Source organism: Scomber scombrus, chromosome 13, assembly GCF_963691925.1.
Source record: "Scomber scombrus chromosome 13, fScoSco1.1, whole genome shotgun sequence".
Lineage (NCBI taxonomy): Eukaryota > Metazoa > Chordata > Actinopteri > Scombriformes > Scombridae > Scomber > Scomber scombrus.
In genome coordinates this window covers 11,840,043-11,860,526 of record NC_084982.1, presented here as the reverse complement: position 1 = coordinate 11,860,526, position 20,484 = coordinate 11,840,043, and the positions used below count along the sequence as shown (strand labels likewise).

Here is a 20,484-nt window from a genome sequence, read left to right as displayed (position 1 = left end):
TGGGGCCCTCCAGCTGTTTAGAGTGCTATATTTCAAGTAATTGAGTTGTGGGGTACGAGAGTGCAGACAGAGTGTGCATGTTTAAGTGTATATTAGAGTTTGTGTCTATATGTGTGTGTGTGTGTGTGTGTGTGTGTGTGTGTGTGTGTGTGTGTGTGTGTGTGTGTGTGTGTGTGATAGATGTTTTGACTGACATGTCAAAGGTAATTGAGTTATAAGTAAGAGAGAGTGAACTTGCCAGCTGTCAGTCTCTTATAAACGGAATCCATCAGAATGCAGTACCTCCCATAACCTAAACAGACAAATACAAATGTGTGTCTGTGTGTGTTTATGAAGGAGCTATTAGCTTTTCCTTTTTGACCACAGAGCCTGAATTATAAATGGAGTTTGAACACTGGGATAACATTAAAGTCGATCTGGTCAAGTTGAAAAAATGCAGATTGTCATGCTGGTCTAGGTGATTTTGCTTAAAGACACCATTTTCTCTTCAGATATTGCTTTCCCAAGTGAATTCTTACATAAAATGTAGCACAATGTACGAACTACTGAACCTCATCACATATGTCAAAACCGTTTGTGTTGCTTCTTATTACGATACAAGCAACAGAGCAGCAACGCCTCTAGGTTATCAGCTGTAATTCTGAAAAAGCACTCTGCAGGTTTTCACCAATGTCAAAATTCTACTACAAACATACACCTGAAAATCAATATATTGGTTTCCGGTTTAGCAAATGAGTGGATAGACGTTAAATCAGGAGCTCCCGGTGTATGAAGCGATAAAACATCAAAAAGCCCAAATTCAAACGCGCAACTTGAGAGGGGATGAGTAGTAAAAGGGAACACACCAAAAAAGAAACGGAGAAGAAACAAAGAGAACCAGAAAAAATGGGAGATAGAAAAGGAGACGACAGGTCAGGTGCAGCTAACGACGACATGCTAGCTAGCATGAAGGCTGGCTTTGACAACGTGTCTAAGCAGATTGTGACTAATAGCGAGGAAAACCGAAAAGAAATGAAAGACATTAGAGAGAGTATTCAAAATCTGGGAAGTATTTTGAGACAAGAACTAGCCACTTTTAATGAGGAGATGGGCAACAGGTTCGAGGCCATCGACAGGAGAATGGAAGCCCAGGGCAGAGATATTGTGGACATTCAAGAACGTGTGGTGGAGACCGAGGAGTGGAATGCAGATTTGAAGGAAATTCTCGCCTCTTCCCTCAAGCAGCAAAGGAGGCTACAGGAGAAGGTAACCGACTTAGAAGGGAGATCGAGAAGGAACAATATTCGAGTTTGGGGAGTACCAGAGGGCACAGAGAAGGATTCTACACCGGAGTTTATAGAACGTCTGATCCGCGAGGAGCTTAAACTCGATGAAGGTGCTAGTCTACAAATACAACGCGCCCATAGAGCGTTGGCACAGAGACCGGCCCCAGACAAGAACCCCAGAGCGATCATCGTCAACTTCCTGCAGTACCAAACCAAAGAGGACATCCTCAAAAAGGCCTGGCAGACGAAAATCGAGATTGAGGGAAAGAGAGTGACGTTTGACCACGACTACCCAGCGGAGGTGGCTGCAAAGCGCCGTAGCTATACGGGTCTGAAGAGGGTTCTGAGGGGAGAGGGGATACGGTTCCAGTCACCGCTAACGGCATTGAGAATCCACTGGCAAGGAGGCGTCCAGTCATACGGTAGTCCACAAGAAGCTGCGCGGGCGATGAAGGAGAAGGGAATGAAGGTGGATGGACTGATAGAGGAACAACCGACGCTGGAGCAGCAGCTCGAGACCGCTTTCAAGTGGCGCAGAGTTGGAGACCAGGAGAACGACGTCGCGGGGAGAGCGAGGGAGGAACTGAAGCGGTTTTCCAGGAAGAAGTGAGAGGAAGCGAGTTGGTATTTTGATAGAAATGACTAACTTTGGTACTTTCTAATTTCATGAAAATTTTGAAAATCCTACTTTTCTCAGACGCTATTTGGCTGTTTTCTTAAAGTTACGTAAGTAGCCTGTAGGTAGGCCTATATTTTATTTGGACGAAGGTTGAGGGGAAACTATAGGCTACACATGCCCACCCGTGTATAGAGATTTTGTACTTTTTCTTTAAGGGTTATCTGTGATATTTCATTCCTCATTATATGGGATGGTTTGGGTAAAGATATATCCCTATTTTTTGTTGGCTTTAAAAGAATCACAAGGTCAAGGACGGGAGTGATGGTTATAGAGTATGTTGGACATTTTTAGCGTGTACGGAGGACTTCAGTTTGGAGAGTTTTTCAGCGCTAAGGGGGGCCCTCTTACGAGAGGATTTCCCCTCTCCCCACCAACAGGGGAAATGGGGAGAGATAAAGAACCCCAGTTTATCATGGGAGATCACCTTTTTGTTTACTGTTATACGGTTAGAACAGCTGTTGCTGATGTTTTTTTTGTGTCCATGTTTAGCTTATGGGTAATGAAAGTGCATTGGGGAACTGATGTATAATGCAGTATGAAGGTGTTAAAGTGGTATCACTGAATGTGAATGGGCTGACAAGTCCAATTAAGAGGGGAAAGTTTATGGCCAAATTCAGAAAAGAAAAAAATCAGGTGGTTTATCTGCAGGAAACGCATTTGTCTACAGAGGAACATGAGAAACTAAAGCGATTTGGGTATAGCAACACATTTTATAGCACTTACCACAAACATAATAATAGGAGAGGGGTAGCCATATTAATAACAAATTCAACCAAATTTGAACCTGAAAAAGAAATGTGTGATAGGGAGGGAAGGTATATAATGGTAAAGGGTAAATTAGAGGGACAGAAAGTGACATTGATCAATGTATATGCACCTCCTGAGAGCAAGAAAGCCTTCTTTGAATCATTATTTGACATCATTAATGTAGAATTGGAGGGGATCTTAATATGTGGAGGGGATTTCAATATGGTGATGAACTATAATCTAGATACGACTAATACAAGGAAGAATAGGACATGGCTAAATAGATATATGACTACGCAACTGATGGATTTGGGAATGGTAGATGTTTGGAGAGACCTACATCCCTTGGGGAGAGACTACACATACTATTCAGACCCACACCAAATGTATTCAAGGTTGGACTATTTCTTCATGACAAAGGGAGATATGCATAGGGTAGAGGACTGTAGGATAGGGGTAGCAGATTTATCAGACCATAATGCAGTATACCTGACAATAAACTTAATCAAGAGAAGGAGGGTTACAGTGTGGAGAATGAATGTGGGGGTATTGAATGACAAAGACCTGGTGGAAAGTATAAGAATGGATATAAACAGGTATATTGAGGAAAACGATAATGGGGAGGTAGATCCAGCCATTCTTTGGGATGCGCTTAAGGCTGTCATTAGGGGGAATTTGATGGCACAGGCAACACTTCGCAAGAAATCCAGACAAGTGAATTTTCAGACACAAATTGGGTGCTTAAAAGACTTGGAGAGAAAACATAAGGCTACAAGTGACCCAGAGGTACTTAGACAAGTGAAAGAAACAAAGAAGAAAATTGATAATATCTTACTGTCAGAAGTAGAAAAGAAGGCTAGATTTGTCAAACAAACCTATTATGAGGGAGGCCCTAAAGCAAGCAGATTACTGGCTAGACGTATAAGAAAACAACAAGCATTGAACACCATATACAAAATTAGAGACCCCCAAACTAATGACTTGCTTACTGAACCTGATGAAATAGAGAGAGTATTCAGGGATTATTATCAAAACTTATACACACAACCAGCAATGGCAGACGAATATGATATGAGAAACTTTCTGGACAGGCTGGATCTACCATCAATAGGGAAAGAGCAGAATACATTATTGACTGCAGAAATCACTGAGGAGGAAATGGAAAGGGCAATATCTAGGATGAAGAACAATAAGTCTCCTGGCAGTGATGGATTCCCCTCAGAATTTTATAAAACCTTTAGACGAGAGTTGAACCCGGTACTGTTGGCCTCATTTAGACATACAATTAAAGATGGGAAAATCCCTCCCTCATGGAGGGAGGCTATCATCACAACCATACCCAAAGAGGGCAAGGATAAAGAGCATTGTAGCAGCTATAGACCAATATCAGTACTAAATGTGGACTATAAGATGTACACCTCAATAATCTCCAAAAGGTTTGAGACATTCATGACTGACATTATAGACGAAGACCAGACCGGCTTTATTAAAGGTAGACAGACACAGGACAATATTAGGAGGATGATACACATTGTAGAAGAGACTCAACAAACAAAGAAAAGTGCAATTTTAGTCAGTGTAGACGCAGAGAAAGCCTTTGACAGTGTCAATTGGACTTATTTATATAAGGTGTTAGAAAGATTTGGTTTCAATGAGAAGTCTGTCCAGTGTATTAAGACGCTATATCAAGAACCAACTGCTAGGATTAAGGTGAATGGTAGTCTCACAGATTCCTTTTGTCTGGGAAGGTCTACCAGACAGGGGTGTAGTCTCTCTCCAACTCTATTTGCAATATTCATAGAGCCATTGGCACAGGCGATTAGGCAGAACCAGGACATCAAAGGGGTGGAGGTGAATGGTAGAGAACATAAGATAGGGCTGTTTGCAGATGACGTGGTAGCCTACTTGGAGCGACCCAGTGAATCCTTCCATACATTGATGAATCTACTGGAGGAGTATGGATACTACTCAGGATACAAACTTAATGTCGCCAAAACACAGATCTTGGCCATAAACTATGCCCCTACACCAGAGTTAAAAGAGAAATACAAAATTAAGTGGAATTCAGAAACAATTAGATATTTGGGAGTGAACATCACACGGGGAGTGGGGAAGTTATATACTGCAAATTACATTCAGATTAATCAGGAACTTAGACGGGATATAGGAAGATGGTCAATACTACAATTAGATCTTAGTTCAAGGATAGAAATAATTAAGATGAATGTATTACCGAGGCTACTGTACCTGTTCCAAACTCTGCCAGTAATGATACCGCAGAAACAGTTCATGGAGTGGGATAGATGGATATCCAGGTTCATTTGGGGAGGTAGGAGGCCAAGGATTCGATTTAGCACCATGCAGCTCCCCAAAGACAAAGGGGGCATGGCAGTACCGAAACTGCAAGACTACTTCTATGCTGCACAGCTCAGGGCCGTAACTTGCTGGTGTAATAGAGGATATATAGCTAGATGGAAGGATATAGAAATGAAGGTACAGGCTAGCCCAGTACAAATATTAATAACCGATAGGGAATTGTTTAAGAGGGAGGAGGGATTGTTAGACCCAATAGTTAAATTCACATTGTGGATTTGGCACTTGGTAGTGAGAAAGTATGGGCTACAGACCGAAGTAAAGATTCTGAGGTGGTTAACCCATGACACAAGATTCAAACCAGGAATTAGAGATTGGGGCTTTGAGAGATGGGCACATAGGGGTATTACAGCAATATGTACACTAGTTGAGAGGGGTGAAATGCAGAGTTTTCAGGCTTTAAGGAACAAATTTGATTTGGAGGCAAACAAACTTTTTAGATATTTTCAGGTGAGGGATTATTATTTGAAAGAAATAAAGTTAGAAGAACCCAAAGAACAGAATATGATTATTAAAATAATGATAAATGCATATGAAGGAAGAAAATGTAGAGTAATCTCAGCTCTGTACTAGGCTCTTGGTGCCAGTGGGAGTAATTCAACTGTCTATATTAAAGAAAAATGTGAAAAAGAGCTTGGAGTACAAATAACAGAAGATGACTGGTACAATGTGTGCAAGGTTCAACACTCAGCCACTGGTTCTAGGGTATGGCGAGAATTTGGGTGGAAGAACATTATAAGCTTTTTCATAACACCAAAGATTAAGGGGAGATACACACCAGATCCGAAATCATGTTGGAGGTTGTGTGGTCAAGAAGGGGCAGACCATACACATTTGTTTTGGAAATGCCAAAAAATGGAGGGATATTGGGAGGGAGTGTGGTGTGTGCTAAAGGAAATACTGGGATATGAGATACCAAAGACTTGTTTGGTATTGTATCTAGGGAACATTCCACAAGAGGAGGTACAAGGAAGAGATGAATACCTGGTGAAAGTATTGTTGGTGGCTAGTAGGAAGGCAATTACAAGGGCCTGGTATAAGACAGATCCCCCGACGAGAGAACAGTGGCTGAGTATAGTGGACGAAATGTATGATATGGAGAGGTTCACACATATTTTGAGAATGAGGGAGGAACAGTTTCATGGGAAATGGGAGAAGTGGAGCTATTACAGGCTGTTAAGGGGAGAAGAAGATACCACAAGTAATGAAAACTGAACAAAGAGACAAATTGATGCATTATGACTGAATGGTAGGACCTATAAGCTGTTAATGTGTTTTTTAATTGTATTTGTCTTTTGTCTTTTGTTTTTTAAACAGTGTGTATTATTGTATGTAAATGGAAAAAATCCAAATAAAAATTAAAGTTTAAAAAAGAAAATCAATATATTGATTATCTAAATCTTTCTTTTGCAATAACAATTCCTCTACCTGCATACAGTTTATAAGCTGTTGTCACATTGGTGCCATATTGGTGGTGGTCAAATTATAACCCTATTCTGCAGCTTTAATGCTCAATATCACCTGTGTCAGCTTTCCTACCTCAACAATAATACATAAAGATTAACCCTATGCTTAAATACACTGACTTTATTTTATATTTTTCATTTTACACAGTCCAACTTAATTTTGGCATGGTGTTTTTTTGTTTGTTTGTTTGTTTTTTATGTAACATGATTGAACGGCATGCTTTATCTAAGGGTTTTGATACTGACTTTGACACCACAGAATCAAATCAACGAACCTCAAGGACAGAGCTGAATGGCCAACAGCTGTGCTAGTCTGCACATAATCTGTCTGTCTCCTACAAGGTCATACTGAGTGTGAGCAAGATGTTAAATAGAGCAACACCGATAGGAAACCCAGGAATATTATATTATATTTGCTTTTGCTTCATATTTCTCATGTCATGATTCGTTTATTGGACCATTATAGGGTTGTATGTAAAGTCATTACTAGTGCCGCTACATACAATCACAATCAGTCAACTCAAATCTCTATTAATTAGTTATCTTGTCTTTGTTCAATTAGTTGACCTCACCTTATACAATCAATTGGCAGAGCCCAGAGCTGAGTCATTTTCCCATGTAAACAGGAACTCAGATGAACATTGTGTGCACGTTGACCATGGATGTCTGAGGTTGACATGTTTTCTGACCTTGTTGTTCTTTTATCAAGGGACATTTCATCCAAGGACATTTTTCCCAGCACCACACCTGTGAGCAGACCAGAGTGTTACGGCTGTCACATCTACAATTTGACCTACTTTTATAGGCTGTGAAATGTATTAATTCGGGCTCCACCACCAACACATGAAAAACTTCTTTTTTAGTGCTTTTGTGAGCTGCCATGCTACCATGGGCTGCCAAGGTATATACTAACTATATTATGTTAGGATAATGCTTTAAGAGATTAATGAATTACAACAGTCTTACTTCTGATACCATATTTTTCAGCAATGCAGTTTTTTGGTACCTAGTGCTGACTCTTGCAGACCTGTTTGCAACATCAACAACTCAACAATAACACAAAAAAACAACTTCCTGTATTTTCTTTGTGTCATGCATGAATGATAGCTACAGTTCCCTTTCTATATGTGTATATTTGAATGCTATTACCAGTGCTGTTACACAGTTCCATATTCATATTCCAAGAAGAGAGTATACTTTGCTTTTATTGTTAAATTAACTTCCACTTAAAGACCCCCTACACTCAAAAAAAGATTTTCTTCTTGTTCCTTTCATTGGATGTTTGAGTTTCATTGTGCATAATCACGTACGTGCAGAGTTTGACACTAGAGGGCTGTTTTCACATTCATGGCCAGAAAGAAGAAGTTTAATGGGTGGACCTATGAACATAATTTGTGACATCAGAAATTATTTGGAGTCAATAGCGGTCCAGTATGCAGCTTACATAAGTGTGATGTGGAAACTTGAAGCCTCCAGTGCACAAACACTGAGAATAGACTTTACAGTGAAGTAGGAGACATGTTGTGTCCAGCAGTTAAATATCTGTAATGAAAATATTTGTATTTTCATAGATTCTATTGTAATGAGGGAGAATGAGTGGATATCAGACATAAATAATTAGTATTGTTTTATGCTGAAACATATCTGGAGGGGATCTTTAAGATGTATATTCTTTCTAAGAGCAGCACCTGCTGGGCAAAAATGTAATTGCACATTAAATGGTTACCACTAAACTTCAGATGACTGTATTTAATGTCCAAAGTGTTGTGTTGTACAGTACACGACGTTTTAAATCATACATGATTGAAATGAGGAATTAATGGGCGTTGCTCTCTCTATAACTACATGTCAACCAGTATCTCAACCCGCTGCAGCATTGTGAAGCACAGGTTTTACGCGGAACCTTCTTTCTTGTCCTGAGCTCAACACGGAGCTCTTGGCGGCTACATCAGGGATGCTAACCAGCTGTGCTGCAGCTAGCCTCGCCGGCTCTCGTTGACAGTCACTCACCTCACGTCCTCGCCACTTAAACTTCTACTATAAATTAGTTAACTGCTACAGAGCTGAATGACAGTGGTTGTGCTGTTTGTGTGTCACTGTTTTGCAAAAGAGTCATGCAGCTGATGCATTAAAAATGAGAGAAGGGTGAGTATATGGCTGCATTATTAAGCATTGATGAGTTAACGCTAGGTAGCTAGCTAACAGTGCCGATAGCACTAGCCGGCTAAAGGATAGCTTGACAGTTAGCATGCCTGTTACCGAGCTAAATCGGTTTGGTAAGTCAATTCAAAGCTTGGTTGATTGCTGGATTGCCGGTTTGACAGTCTAGAAATATAATGCTGGGTGATAGCTGCCGTTAAACTGTAGTTTCAACTCTTCCAGCTAACGTCAGTGGTGTGTTTGTCTTGGCTGGTAGCAGTTGTCACTATTCAGTCATTAATTTATCCTCAGGTTTTGGCCATCTAAAGTAACTCTGCCTGGTGCTGGAGAGCCCAGGCACTGCATTATTAACTAACTTTAGTAGGTGTTTTCAGTCAATTGGTGCCAATTGTGAGTGATTGTGCAATTGACGCCGTCACATTCAAGATTCAACATTTATTAATTGGCATTTCTTAGTACTCGCATACATTTAAAAGAAATTCTGTCTCCCCCAGACCAAAACAGTGTACTTGCAGATTTAAACACACTTCATTGCTATTAAGAACGTTTCAGAGATATAAATGTATTGTATAACTACACACATAAGCTACACAAAAGTATAAAAAGCCTTCAATTAGCACAACAGTAATATGTTAAACTGAAGGCCAGACTGAGATCAAAGTCCAATAAACACAGGATGGTGACGGAGAGTGCTGTCACCAGATAGATGAATGGTTTCAGGGGCCCAACCAGTAGCACAGAGGGCCTTTTTGGCTATGAGGATTGTTAAGGCTCAAAAGTAGAGCTGTTTAATTTAATCTCATAAAGGCTTATGTTAAAATGTTAAAGATCAGTTAACAATGTAATTATTGCAGCTTCAGTTAATAGTGTTGCTTTGGAATCATTTAATTTGAATCATTTCATCATAATAATCAGTTCAATATTCTTATGCCTTTTTTTATTATTAAGTAATTTATTGTGTAAGAGTAAAATATGTTTGTACATTGGGTTTTTTTTTTAACAATTTAGTAACATTTTTCATTTTCACTTTGTGCTTTGGTAACTGATGGGACATTTGACATTTTCATATGATGTTTTTGCAAGTAGTTGATTATTGGGTAATGTTAAACCGCTTTTCTTGATCATATAAATTTGTATTCCACCACTTTCTCTTACCTTCTCTCTCTTTGGTTCTCTCTGTATTCGCAGAGTGCGTGTTGTGTGACTCAGCTCTTGTTTAGTGATGGAGAAGCCCTGGAGGCTGTGGGGGACAGTGGAGCGGTGTACCCTGACTCTGGCCTCCTGGTCCTGGGGTGCCTGTCGTGTCTCCCTGTTGGCCCTAATCCTAACCTTTCATTTATATGGAGGATTTTTTCTCCTAGCTCTCATCCTAGCCTCTGTGGCGGGCATCCTCTACAAATTCCAGGATGTGCTCCTCTACTTCCCCGACCAGCCCTCCTCCTCTCGCCTTTATGTCCCTATGCCAACAGGAATCCCACATGAGAATGTGTACATTCGCACCAAGGATGGTGTGAAGCTCAACCTTATCCTGCTTCGCTACACAGGAGGGGACATGCCTCCTGGAGTCACCCCTGGTAATCAAAGCAGCCCCTCTTCCTCCGCTCCACCTACCATCCTTTATTTCCATGGTAATGCAGGCAATATTGGTCACAGGGTGCCAAATGCTCTGCTGATGCTGGTCAATCTGAAAGCCAACGTAGTGCTGGTGGACTATCGTGGCTATGGAAAGAGTGAGGGTGAGCCCAGTGAGGATGGGCTGTACCTGGATGCGGAGGCCACGCTGGACTATGTCATGACCCGTCCTGATCTGGACAAGACAAAGGTGGTACTATTTGGCCGCTCATTAGGTGGTGCTGTGGCCGTGCGCTTGGCATCAGCCAATCCTCACCGTGTAGCAGCCATTATTGTTGAAAATACCTTCCTCAGCATCCCACACATGGCAGCAACACTCTTCTCCTTCTTGCCCATGCGCCTGTTGCCCTTGTGGTGCTATAGAAATCAGTTCCTGTCCTATCGGCAGGTGGCGCTGTGCCGCATGCCTTCTCTGTTTGTTTCTGGTCTGTCAGACCAGCTCATCCCACCAGTCATGATGAAACAACTGTATGAGCTGTCTCCTGCACGGACTAAACGTCTGGCTATATTTCCAGAGGGCACACACAACGACACGTGGCAGTGTCAGGGCTACTTCGCTGCTTTGGAGCAGTTCATAAAAGACCTGATGAAGAGCCATGCCCATGAGGAGAACGCTCAGCCCTCTGCTAGTGTCACCATTATCTGAAGGGACTGACTACAGGTTATGGGGCTGGATGAAGGAAAGGCTGTCACGAAATTGTTGAAACTGACTAAATAGATTTTTGGGAAGAATGTACATTTTTTTATGCTTTTATCCGGGTTTTTATTTTATTTCACTCTTTTTACCTTTCTGTAAATGTAAAATTTTTGTCAAATTGATATGACTAATTCAATTGTTTGAGAAAGGGAAACATTGCCCTCATAGGTTATTTTGTGGTTCAACTATGAATGCATGTACTTGTGACCTTTTTATGAATGGAGCCTGAGCATACATGCTCACACTGAAAGACATGTCACAACCATAAAAGACTTAGCTGTGGTGCGTCTACTGAAATTAATTACAATCACTGATACAATTGCGCATAGTATAATGATCATATGAGGACCTACGGTATATTGGTGACAACAGATTACTACTGCAATCAAATTACACTTCTGAAATACAAAATCAGACACTGATAATATGTGAGCCCATATTGTGTGTATATATATATATATATAAATGTTTTGTCAATACATTGCACTTTTTTTCAAAATTGTAGTTTAATCTAATCCGAGCAATACTTACAGGAACATATGGATGTTTTTTTTTCTTTCCCCCTTTGGTGAGGAAATAATATCGAGTGCTTGCTGCAGCTTGGTATGTCATGACATTGTAGTGATCAATATATATATATATGTACCCTTGAAAATTTTTGTTTGGCACAATAACATAAAGAATTGTGCTGATGAGTATTTATATTCAGCCAAAAAAAGTAATTTGTTGGCTGAGATAAAGAGGTCCAAGTTTGTCCCCATCAAAAATAAGTTATTTAGATATTTTTTCTTGTCAAACTTCTTGTGTTTCTGGGTTTCTGGGATAAGCTAAAGATATTCTTCCTGTTATTGTGTCCTGTTGAAACACAACTAGCTCACAGGATTGTCTGTACTCTTAAAATTGGTTTAGAGCATTTGCTCTGTGTGTAGTCTGTCTTGATACAGCACTGTAACATGCTCATATGAACTTACAAAAGGTTAGAAGATGTTGTACTCCTCCTGTCCATACTAGCTGTGAAGAGAGTTCAGTCAAAGTGAAAAATGAGGCTTCAGCAGTCAGTTAGCCAAATCAAGTGGATGCTTTCCAGAGTTGAGCTGCCTCTTTAGTGCAGAATTCACTTTTTTGCATCACAATTTCTCTTCTGCAGATTGACAAGAAACACTTTGAAAGATACTCACTCATTTTGTTAAACTCCAAGTGCTGAAGCCTCATATTAGCTTCAGTTGAACTTTTTGACTACTAACTCTTTCAATGTACATACATATGAGCATGACAGTATTGTATTAAGATAGTCTTGTAAAATCTGAATCTGTCCTTATTAATTATTGGAAATTAAAATGAAAACTTAACAAACGTTATTTGTTATTATCATGAGCATAATTCTCATTTGGAGGTTTCGAGGTTCTCGTCTCACCCCGTGCGTATGTGGCAAAATGGCTTTACTCACTTGGAGGGCTTTTAATGAGCTAATTAACCTTTCCTGCATGTCTTCCAGGGGATGGAGCAGAGCCTGACAATTTAAAACACTGTTATCTGCTCATGCTTTCAAAATGCAGCACGCTGCACTGCAGAGGTATCAAAGCCATTAAAATACACAAACGGATTTCCTTAGCCATATGTGATACTGTTTGTTCAACAGTATGCTAAACAAAATTAAACACCAAAAGACCAAATACGTTTGTGTCAGTGTGTTAACAACTTGAACAACGGTGTAAAGGCTACTATGAATGTAAATTGTGGTCTTAACTGAACAAGTGTGCTTTATAAGAAATAATGTACTGATGTAATGATCTTTTCTCCCTTTTTTGTGTGACATCTTCCCAGCAGTGGCACTGAACGGTTTGACATTTTTGTAATATATCTAACCCTATGATCTGTTAGATGCAGTTTTATTATTTTTACCCATCATATGTTATCACATTGTGCAATCTGATTTTGTATGTGATTACATACTCCTGTCCTTCCACTCGCTTACTTTTACACTCTGCTCTTATATTGCTTTGCACCCTCTCTTCATTTAAGAAAAATTGTAGAAACTTGACATCATTCACTTGATTATGTTGTTTTGGTGGCTGGCCTAATGCAAAATTAATAATAAATAAAATATTGTGTTGGTTTTTATCCTGAAATGTGTTGTTACTGTCAAGACCCTGTTGTTGAAAAGAAATGGAATCAAACTGAATGTCTGTTCATTTTTTACAAAGCAAATCATTTGCTAGGTATTGTGCTACTGCACTATGGAGCTTACTTTTATATGTTCTTCTGCTTGTTAATAAAGTGGAATGAATGCTGTTGAAAGTGTTGGCATAGTGTGAAATTTGTGAGTTGCATTTGCAAGCTGGCATGTTGTTATGTTGAGTCTTGGCAGTTTTTCTGTAATGAGCCTGCGCAGTGTTGCCATTATTTCTGTTCATTTACCTTGACTTGCAGTGACTCCACATTGAAGAAACATTGATGGGATATCTGAACAGTCAGACATCTGAATGACTCATCATTATCTTTAGTATGAAGCAATCAGCTTAAGGAATTTTCCATTTTAGAGTTGTTTCTTTTCTATTTCAGAACAATGTCAACTTATTTTGTAAGCACACATTTTCACTTTCTATTTTCTGTACTGTAACATGTAATAAAATTGATACATGAAAGCTGCTTGTCATGTTGGATTTTTTCTGTATTATCAGTACACTTTTGTAATGTAATAGTTGCCTATTTCCAAAAAAAACATGTTTATCCACCACTTCACTTTTTACATTCTGGGAATAGCCGTTTGTTTTGGTAAGTTATCATTGTTACCATTTTAAGTTGAAGTCAATTTCGTACTTCCTTTTTTCAGTACTTGTTGACTTCTCAAGCTGTCACATTCAAATATAATTGTGTCATTAATAATACCAATTTCCCCTTGGTCTAAAATGTCTCCCCAAACATCCTTATCAGACTGTTATTCATCTTACTGTCAAGACTGTCACTCCTCTCCCAGCTTTGTACTATTTATATAATCATTATATCAGTTATTCGTTAGAATGTGGGAGAAGCTGATCTGGAGTTTGTCATGTTGAAGGAGCAAGATGAAGAGAAAGGGAGAGAGACTGGCCATGCAGGAAGCTGTGAGTGTGGTTAGCTGAGCGGAACAATAGAGGGGAAGCTGTTATACCCTTTTTTGTACTGTGTTCATTCTGCGTAGTCCTTCAGTCTAAACTGGAACCAGCTACTGAAGGACAAAACTGAGAGTTAAGGAAATCAGTGGAGCTTTTTAGGAGGGAATTAAGGTAAAGCTGGGTGGTCTAGACAATCCACTGATGACAGGAACAGACATCCACCATTCCTAGCCAGAGTCTGTCGCGCGAGACCCGTCATGTTACCAGTGTGAGACTGTATGGGACCCGCAATGGCAGTTTTAGCAGGCGTGCAGTCTGGGACTGGACAAAAGACAGGTGAAGGGAGGCTGTCCTGGCCAGTTTTCCTGCTGACACTAGCTGCGGTCACCTCCTCTTCTCTTTCAGCTCTGTCTTTGTACCAACTGGTGGCTCTCAGAGCTGAGGTAGAGGGACTCAAGTCAGAGGTTTATCGCAGGAGAGAAGAGGGACAAGAGGTCAAGCACGGAGGCCAGGTGAGAGACAGTTAGTCCTTTAGCTACATAGCAGACACCCTTATCTGAGCAGGGTTATAAAGACATACAAGACATTGTGTTTCACTCGTGTATATTGTTTTTCTAAGGATTGTATTGTGTCTGTACAGACTGAGAATATAAGTAGCAGGAGAGGCAGCCAGGAGCCGCTGCACCAGCCAGGCTCTCAACAGGCTTTCACCCACACAAGGAGGAAAAGAATGGTCTCTGGAACAGAGACATTAGGTAAGACACATTAGCCACACCTGAGCCTTGCAGTTGACTGTTCAGGAGATGTTGCAACAAACTTGACTAATATCATACATGTGACCAATTCCTTTTCCAGTAAGGTGGAGATGAAGGTCTGATCTACAATATATTTCTTATTATTATATTTTCTATACCATTGTCAAGTTAAGTTTATTAATATAGCCCAAAATGATGTGTTTGTCTCAAAGGTACATACCCAAACAAAAAAGTGTCCCCTTTAAAATAGACATGCCACGTGTGAATGACTCATCAGCTTTGGTGACCATGTGAAATAAAAAATGCTCTGAGGCAGTAACAATGTTTAGATGTGTGGTGAGATAACACCACAGTCGCAGTCAATGTGTTACTGTGTTCACCATGAGCTCAAGCAACTTAACAAACTTTGGTGTGTGCAGAGCACCAATATTTAAGCTGCTGCTGGGTGTCGACACCATCAATGGATTTTGCCAAAAAAGGAAAAGGGGAAGGAGCAGAAGAAAAAAAAATGACAGCCATGAAATATGCAAAGTGCAGATGGTTAAAACAAAAAAGAAGATGCTGGCCAGTTTTGACACAAATTTCTCTTGTGTTTTGTCACAGTTTCTCAGCCATGCCTGCAATTGCTGGCAAACAACAGCAGGAAAACCTTCAGGAAAGGTACAGTATATACAGTATACTTACACATACAGCACATACATTTTTCTTTTTGAAATTTGTTTTCTTTTGGATCTAGCAAGCTTATGTTAAATAAACCCATAATTATAAAATAATTATGTAGGCAGTAACTAACTGATTAACGATTACAACAGGCCAACTTTTTTGATAGATGTGCAGCTTTAAGTGATTTACATGTATATATATATATAATGTCATGTCTTGGACCAGACTTTGCCCTGGAGCCACACACAGGTATCCCCTGGCAGACTGGGCTGAGGAGAGGCTCTGCCTTGGAGGCAGACAGAGACAGCATATTAGTCAGAGAGGAGGGTTTCTACTTTGTGTACAGTCAGGTAAGTCTGTTTGTTGTCATTTCATAGTTTTTCCACAGGGGGGTACTGCTGAACTGTGTGCCAATCACCACAGAGGAACCAGTCTAATACACTCAATGCAAGAAAAAGGGTGTGCTCTGCTCAAGCACTTGAAGTAACGTCAATGCTGCATGTGTATGAAATAAAGCTCTATATCAGTTTGCACTTTGCACACTGCTGCTGCATAAACTCAGGCAAGCACCAGACCTTCTAGATTGAACCCTGTATTTCTGATATGCTCAGGTCTATTACATGGACACCACCTTTGCAATGGGCCATGTGGTGATCCGGAGGAAGAGGAATGTAGTGGGAGACGAGCCTCAGTATGTGATCCTGTTCCGCTGCATCCAGAATATGAACCCTGTCTACCCTTACAACACCTGCTACACAGGAGGTCAGCCTGTGTTTTTGTTTATGTCCTGCTATGCTCACCCTTTTTACAGCAGCTGCTACAGAAGGTCAATCTGCGTGTTTTCCTGTTTAGTCAAGCTGAAGCATGTGTGTGTGTGTGTGTGTGTGTGTGTGTGTGTGTGTGTGTGTGTGTGTGTGTGTGTGTGTGTGTGTGTGTGTGTGTGTGTGTGTGTGTGTGTTTGGCAGTATAGTTTGGTATGGATGAAAAAAAAGAAAATTCCAGTAGTTCATTATACCGTTTCATCCTTCAGGTATTGTGAAGCTGGAGGCCGGGGACAACTTGGAGCTACTGATCCCTCGTTCCACAGCTGAAGTGTCCCTGGATGGAGACGCCACCTTTGTAGGTGCTGTCAAACTGGCTTAAAGAGTGTCACCTTGGTTTGGACCCGAGGGACTCTGTTGTGGTGGGAAAGAGCCGGCATAGTGGAAGGAAATGGAGCAGCGAGGCACAGTTCTGGTGACCTCGCCTGACTGGTTGTTGTGAGAAGAGTACAGGAAGCAGCCGTTTCTGCACTGGCTGAATGAAAGACTGAGACTTTTGCTGATGGCACTGTACTCTTGAACATGCAGTGAAAATGCATCCTCTGGCTAAGCTATATTATGTTTTTTTCTACCACATATCAAGACAAAACGTAGTGTTTTTCTTCACATACACATGGCAACGTTTTCTACTTTTAAATGTGTCAATCAATAATGTTTCATCACTGTGTCACTGACATAGTTCTTCTCATATGCTTTATTTCTGATTAACTATCTGAATGTCACAGTTTGATTTAAGTTTACCTGTATATGTGTCATTGAAATAAAAATTCAGATGCAATAAAATGACAATGGCACAAGAGATGACATCATTTGCAATCTGGGTGGAAGTTGTTGTTCCATTATTGGCCACAAGAAGGAGAGACTTGAGTGTAGCATCCCGCCAGGCAGTAGAGATATCCCCAGAGAGGATCCCCAATGAACCAGTGAAATATTCTCAATGGATAATTCTCTGCTTTATGCTAGGGGCAGTGGATTTCCAGTCAACTTTTTTATGACTCAAAACCAAATCTCATGACTAAACGTTCTGTGAATTCTGTGTATACAGTACACATACAAAAGTGAGTATGCTATGATGTGTCAGAATCAGCCATTTTTAGAGTACTTTTGCATACAACAGGACTATGTGATAATTCAATATTGTCTTAAAAGGACGTTGAGTGAAATCTCATAATGATGATCACATGTTATCATATAAACATCGGCTGCATAAATGAATGATTCACTGAAAATTGTAAATAGAAAATGAACTTCAAAATGAATGTTTGAAGAAGTTTGACGTTTGGGTCACTGCACTGAAAATCATTTTGAGGACAGAATTTAAATCATGGAAAATATGGATATTGATCTCATTCATATTGTCCACCCCTTGTATACCGTACTCCTTATATGTACACAAATGAATGACAACAAAATATAACTTGATTGAAAAATGTAGCTGTTATCTGGGGAGCAACCAAACAGCTGGAAAATACTGTACAGTTCGTGTGCTGTTGGTACCTAATTTTTAGATACAGAGGTTTGGTTGCAGAGTAGAGACAAAAACAGCAGGGATTGAAGTTGTTTTGCACATTATGCCTGATGTATCTGCATTGGGTTGCATCTGCACAGCAGCAGTGCCACAGCTAGTGGAGTCTATTGTGGCCAATATTCAATGTGTCAATGTACTATGCTCTACTATTTTCAGTCTCCTTCCTCACCTTGTATTGAATTCACTTGAAAATGTAGATAAATGTCTTAACTTATTCATGATTGACATAACATCAGTAGTCATAAAAATACCAATAATAGCTGTTCTAAACAAGTTATGCTAGTCTTTTAAAACTAGGACTGAAATTATGCTTTGGGGACATTCTCAGTTTTTTTTTTTATACTTATATGTAACACATTTACATTTGTTTTCTGCGTCGGACCCAACACCTGACAGAGATTGAATGAATCAACTTGCTTGATGTGGAATTTGTGCACGACTCCTCTGTGAGCCTTTACGTCCTGCGGTTACCCTTAACACTCTTATCTGTTTATCTTAGCGCAACCACAGAGCTAATCTATTTGTTCCTCGTTTCTTAAGGATCCATGTGTTTGTGACAGAGAGAAAAATATTCTGCAATCCTGCTACAAGATTCATGTGAGAAAACATCATTTAGTTTGGAGGGAAAAAAAAAATCGATTTCTATGATATAAATGTTAAAAGTTCACATCCAAGCCCCCTAGTCATGAGGAGCAAAATGCCCAACAGCATCCTCCCCACACTTATTCATCTGATTGTTGTGAAAGAATGTGTGAAAAAATGTGAAAATAATTAATTAATTAATATCTTGATTGGTAAATGAATAACTTTATATCATGTTTAAATGAAAATATATAAAATCAACTCATTCTCTGCTTACTTGTTTAGAGAAAAAACTGCTAACTGCAAATAGTATTCGGATAAAAAATGATTAGGAACAATAAATGATTTAGTCATTGACCTCTCTTCAAAATGTAGAAATGATGAAAGAATTGAAGGATTATTTGTTTTGTTTTGTTTAAGGCTTAGACTTTTTAAGGCTTAACCTCATAAGAGTGGCATATTTAAATGAACTTGGCCTTTTAAAAATGTTATTTAATTCATTCTAAAAGAGAGAAAAACAAAATGCTCTTGATGACACAGTATTCTTTATGTGAATTAAAAAATCTGTAGATACTGTACCTCAAATCAAAGTGACTCCCCAGTACATCTTCAGATATCTTTGATTATTTTTGAAGTCATAGTTAGTTAGTGTTTGGGTTCTCACTCACTCACTCTGTCCTGTTTCCCCTCTGTGTGTAATTCTCTCTCACTCACTAACACACACAGACACACACACCTTCTGTCCGTTGGGGCAAAAAGTTAGACAAAGCCCAGTGGGTGGTCACTTCTAAGCTAGGCATTTTGCCCTTGGAGTCATGGCTCCATCTGACAAGGAGAGAGACCAAAAGAGGGGGAGGGAGGAAGAAAGTCTGAAACAAAAGGCTGAGGAGGAGAGATTTCAAATGGATTTAATGGATAGTAGTAGCCATTAGTGGAAGAGTGAGTGGAAGGGGCTATGACATAGGCTGGAGAGAAAAGCTCAGGCCCAAGGTGCTTCAGCCATGGAGGAAGGGAAGCTCTTTGATGATCTGGTAAACAGAGCAGGCGGCTGTACAAACAGCAATCGAGAAAAAGAAGAAGACAGAGGAGGAAGAGGAGGAGGAGGGTGTAAGAGAAGAGGGAAGCACACATCTCTTGTATAAAGGGTAAATGTGTCAGGCATGATGCTCCCCTCCCTCTGGGCCAGAAATGTCTTTGTGTGATGCCATGGTGACGGCTGGTGTGTTGGCGGAAGCTGATGTCATTGTGGGCTCGGCTCTCAAAAGAGACCAGCATCGGACTGGGGAATCAGGAAATGAGACCTGCTGTGTACACATGCTGGGTGTATAGTTCATTCACATGCACACACACACACTTTTAGTTTTAATGTCAGTTTAAACATGATCTTTAAACTTTTCCTAAAGAAATCTACAACAAGAAAATATACAACCCATCTGACATTGCTCAGTTTTCACTGGACACCTACCATCAACATATGAGAGCACTGTATATTAAAGTAGTTATGTTTATATTTGAAATAGTGTGTTTGAAAAATATGTATAAGTGCATGTATGACATTTTCTTCGTTTCCTTTTGTTTTCTCTTGCTTTGGTGAGTATGCATACTTTGTATCCAGCGTCTTATAAGCCCATGTTTGCTAGGCACCTTTTGTTGTTGTATACATGGTTGTCACATTAATATCCCCAAAACCTGGTAATTGTAAGGACTTTTGTCATTTTAACAAAAACAACATCGCAAATGTCTTCTTTTTTTTAAAATTAATAGCCAGTGAAGACACAATGAACACTGCAAAACTATATATTTACAGGATGTAAGTATACAATAATATTACCATATGCATTGGAAAAGGAGGACGTTTTTTCTTCCTGTTTCATGTTAGTAAATCTCTCAAGATTACCGATTATTTTGCTCATTTGTAAAGTAATACTGCAATGCAAAGGGATAAATTCAGTGAAATCATCACTTACAGTTCTTTAGAGTCCATCTACTTCATTTTTCTGGCTGCACTATTTGTACTAAAG

General features: G+C 39.8%; 2 protein-coding genes across 2 annotated transcripts; both read left to right on the top strand.

The window, feature by feature from the left end:
- Positions 1 to 8,497: 8,497 nt before the first annotated feature.
- Positions 8,498 to 13,658, top strand: abhd13 (abhydrolase domain containing 13). The gene is made up of 2 exons (XM_062432118.1): positions 8,498 to 8,675; positions 9,879 to 13,658. The coding sequence occupies exon 2, from the start codon at positions 9,913 to 9,915 to the stop codon at positions 10,966 to 10,968; it is 1,056 nt and encodes a 351-aa protein (XP_062288102.1). The 5' UTR covers positions 8,498 to 8,675; positions 9,879 to 9,912; the 3' UTR covers positions 10,969 to 13,658.
- Positions 13,659 to 14,178: 520 nt separating this feature from the next.
- On the top strand, positions 14,179 to 17,152 carry tnfsf13b (TNF superfamily member 13b). The gene is made up of 6 exons (XM_062432126.1): positions 14,179 to 14,626; positions 14,755 to 14,869; positions 15,473 to 15,529; positions 15,758 to 15,882; positions 16,144 to 16,294; positions 16,563 to 17,152. Exons 1-6 carry the CDS (start codon positions 14,393 to 14,395, stop codon positions 16,673 to 16,675), a joined length of 795 nt encoding a protein of 264 aa, XP_062288110.1. The 5' UTR covers positions 14,179 to 14,392; the 3' UTR covers positions 16,676 to 17,152.
- The last annotated feature ends 3,332 nt before the right edge of the window (positions 17,153 to 20,484 follow it).

Excerpts from the sequence above, each read along its gene's own strand:
- abhd13 (XM_062432118.1), top strand. The coding sequence starts at position 9,913 with ATGGAGAAGCCCTGGAGGCTGTGGGGGACAGTGGAGCGGTGTACCCTG.
- tnfsf13b (XM_062432126.1), top strand. The coding sequence starts at position 14,393 with ATGGGACCCGCAATGGCAGTTTTAGCAGGCGTGCAGTCTGGGACTGGA. Across the intron at positions 14,627-14,754 it reads AGGTCAAGCACGGAGGCCAG|ACTGAGAATATAAGTAGCAG; the intron begins GTGAGAGACAGT and ends GTGTCTGTACAG. Across the intron at positions 14,870-15,472 it reads CTCTGGAACAGAGACATTAG|TTTCTCAGCCATGCCTGCAA; the intron begins GTAAGACACATT and ends GTTTTGTCACAG.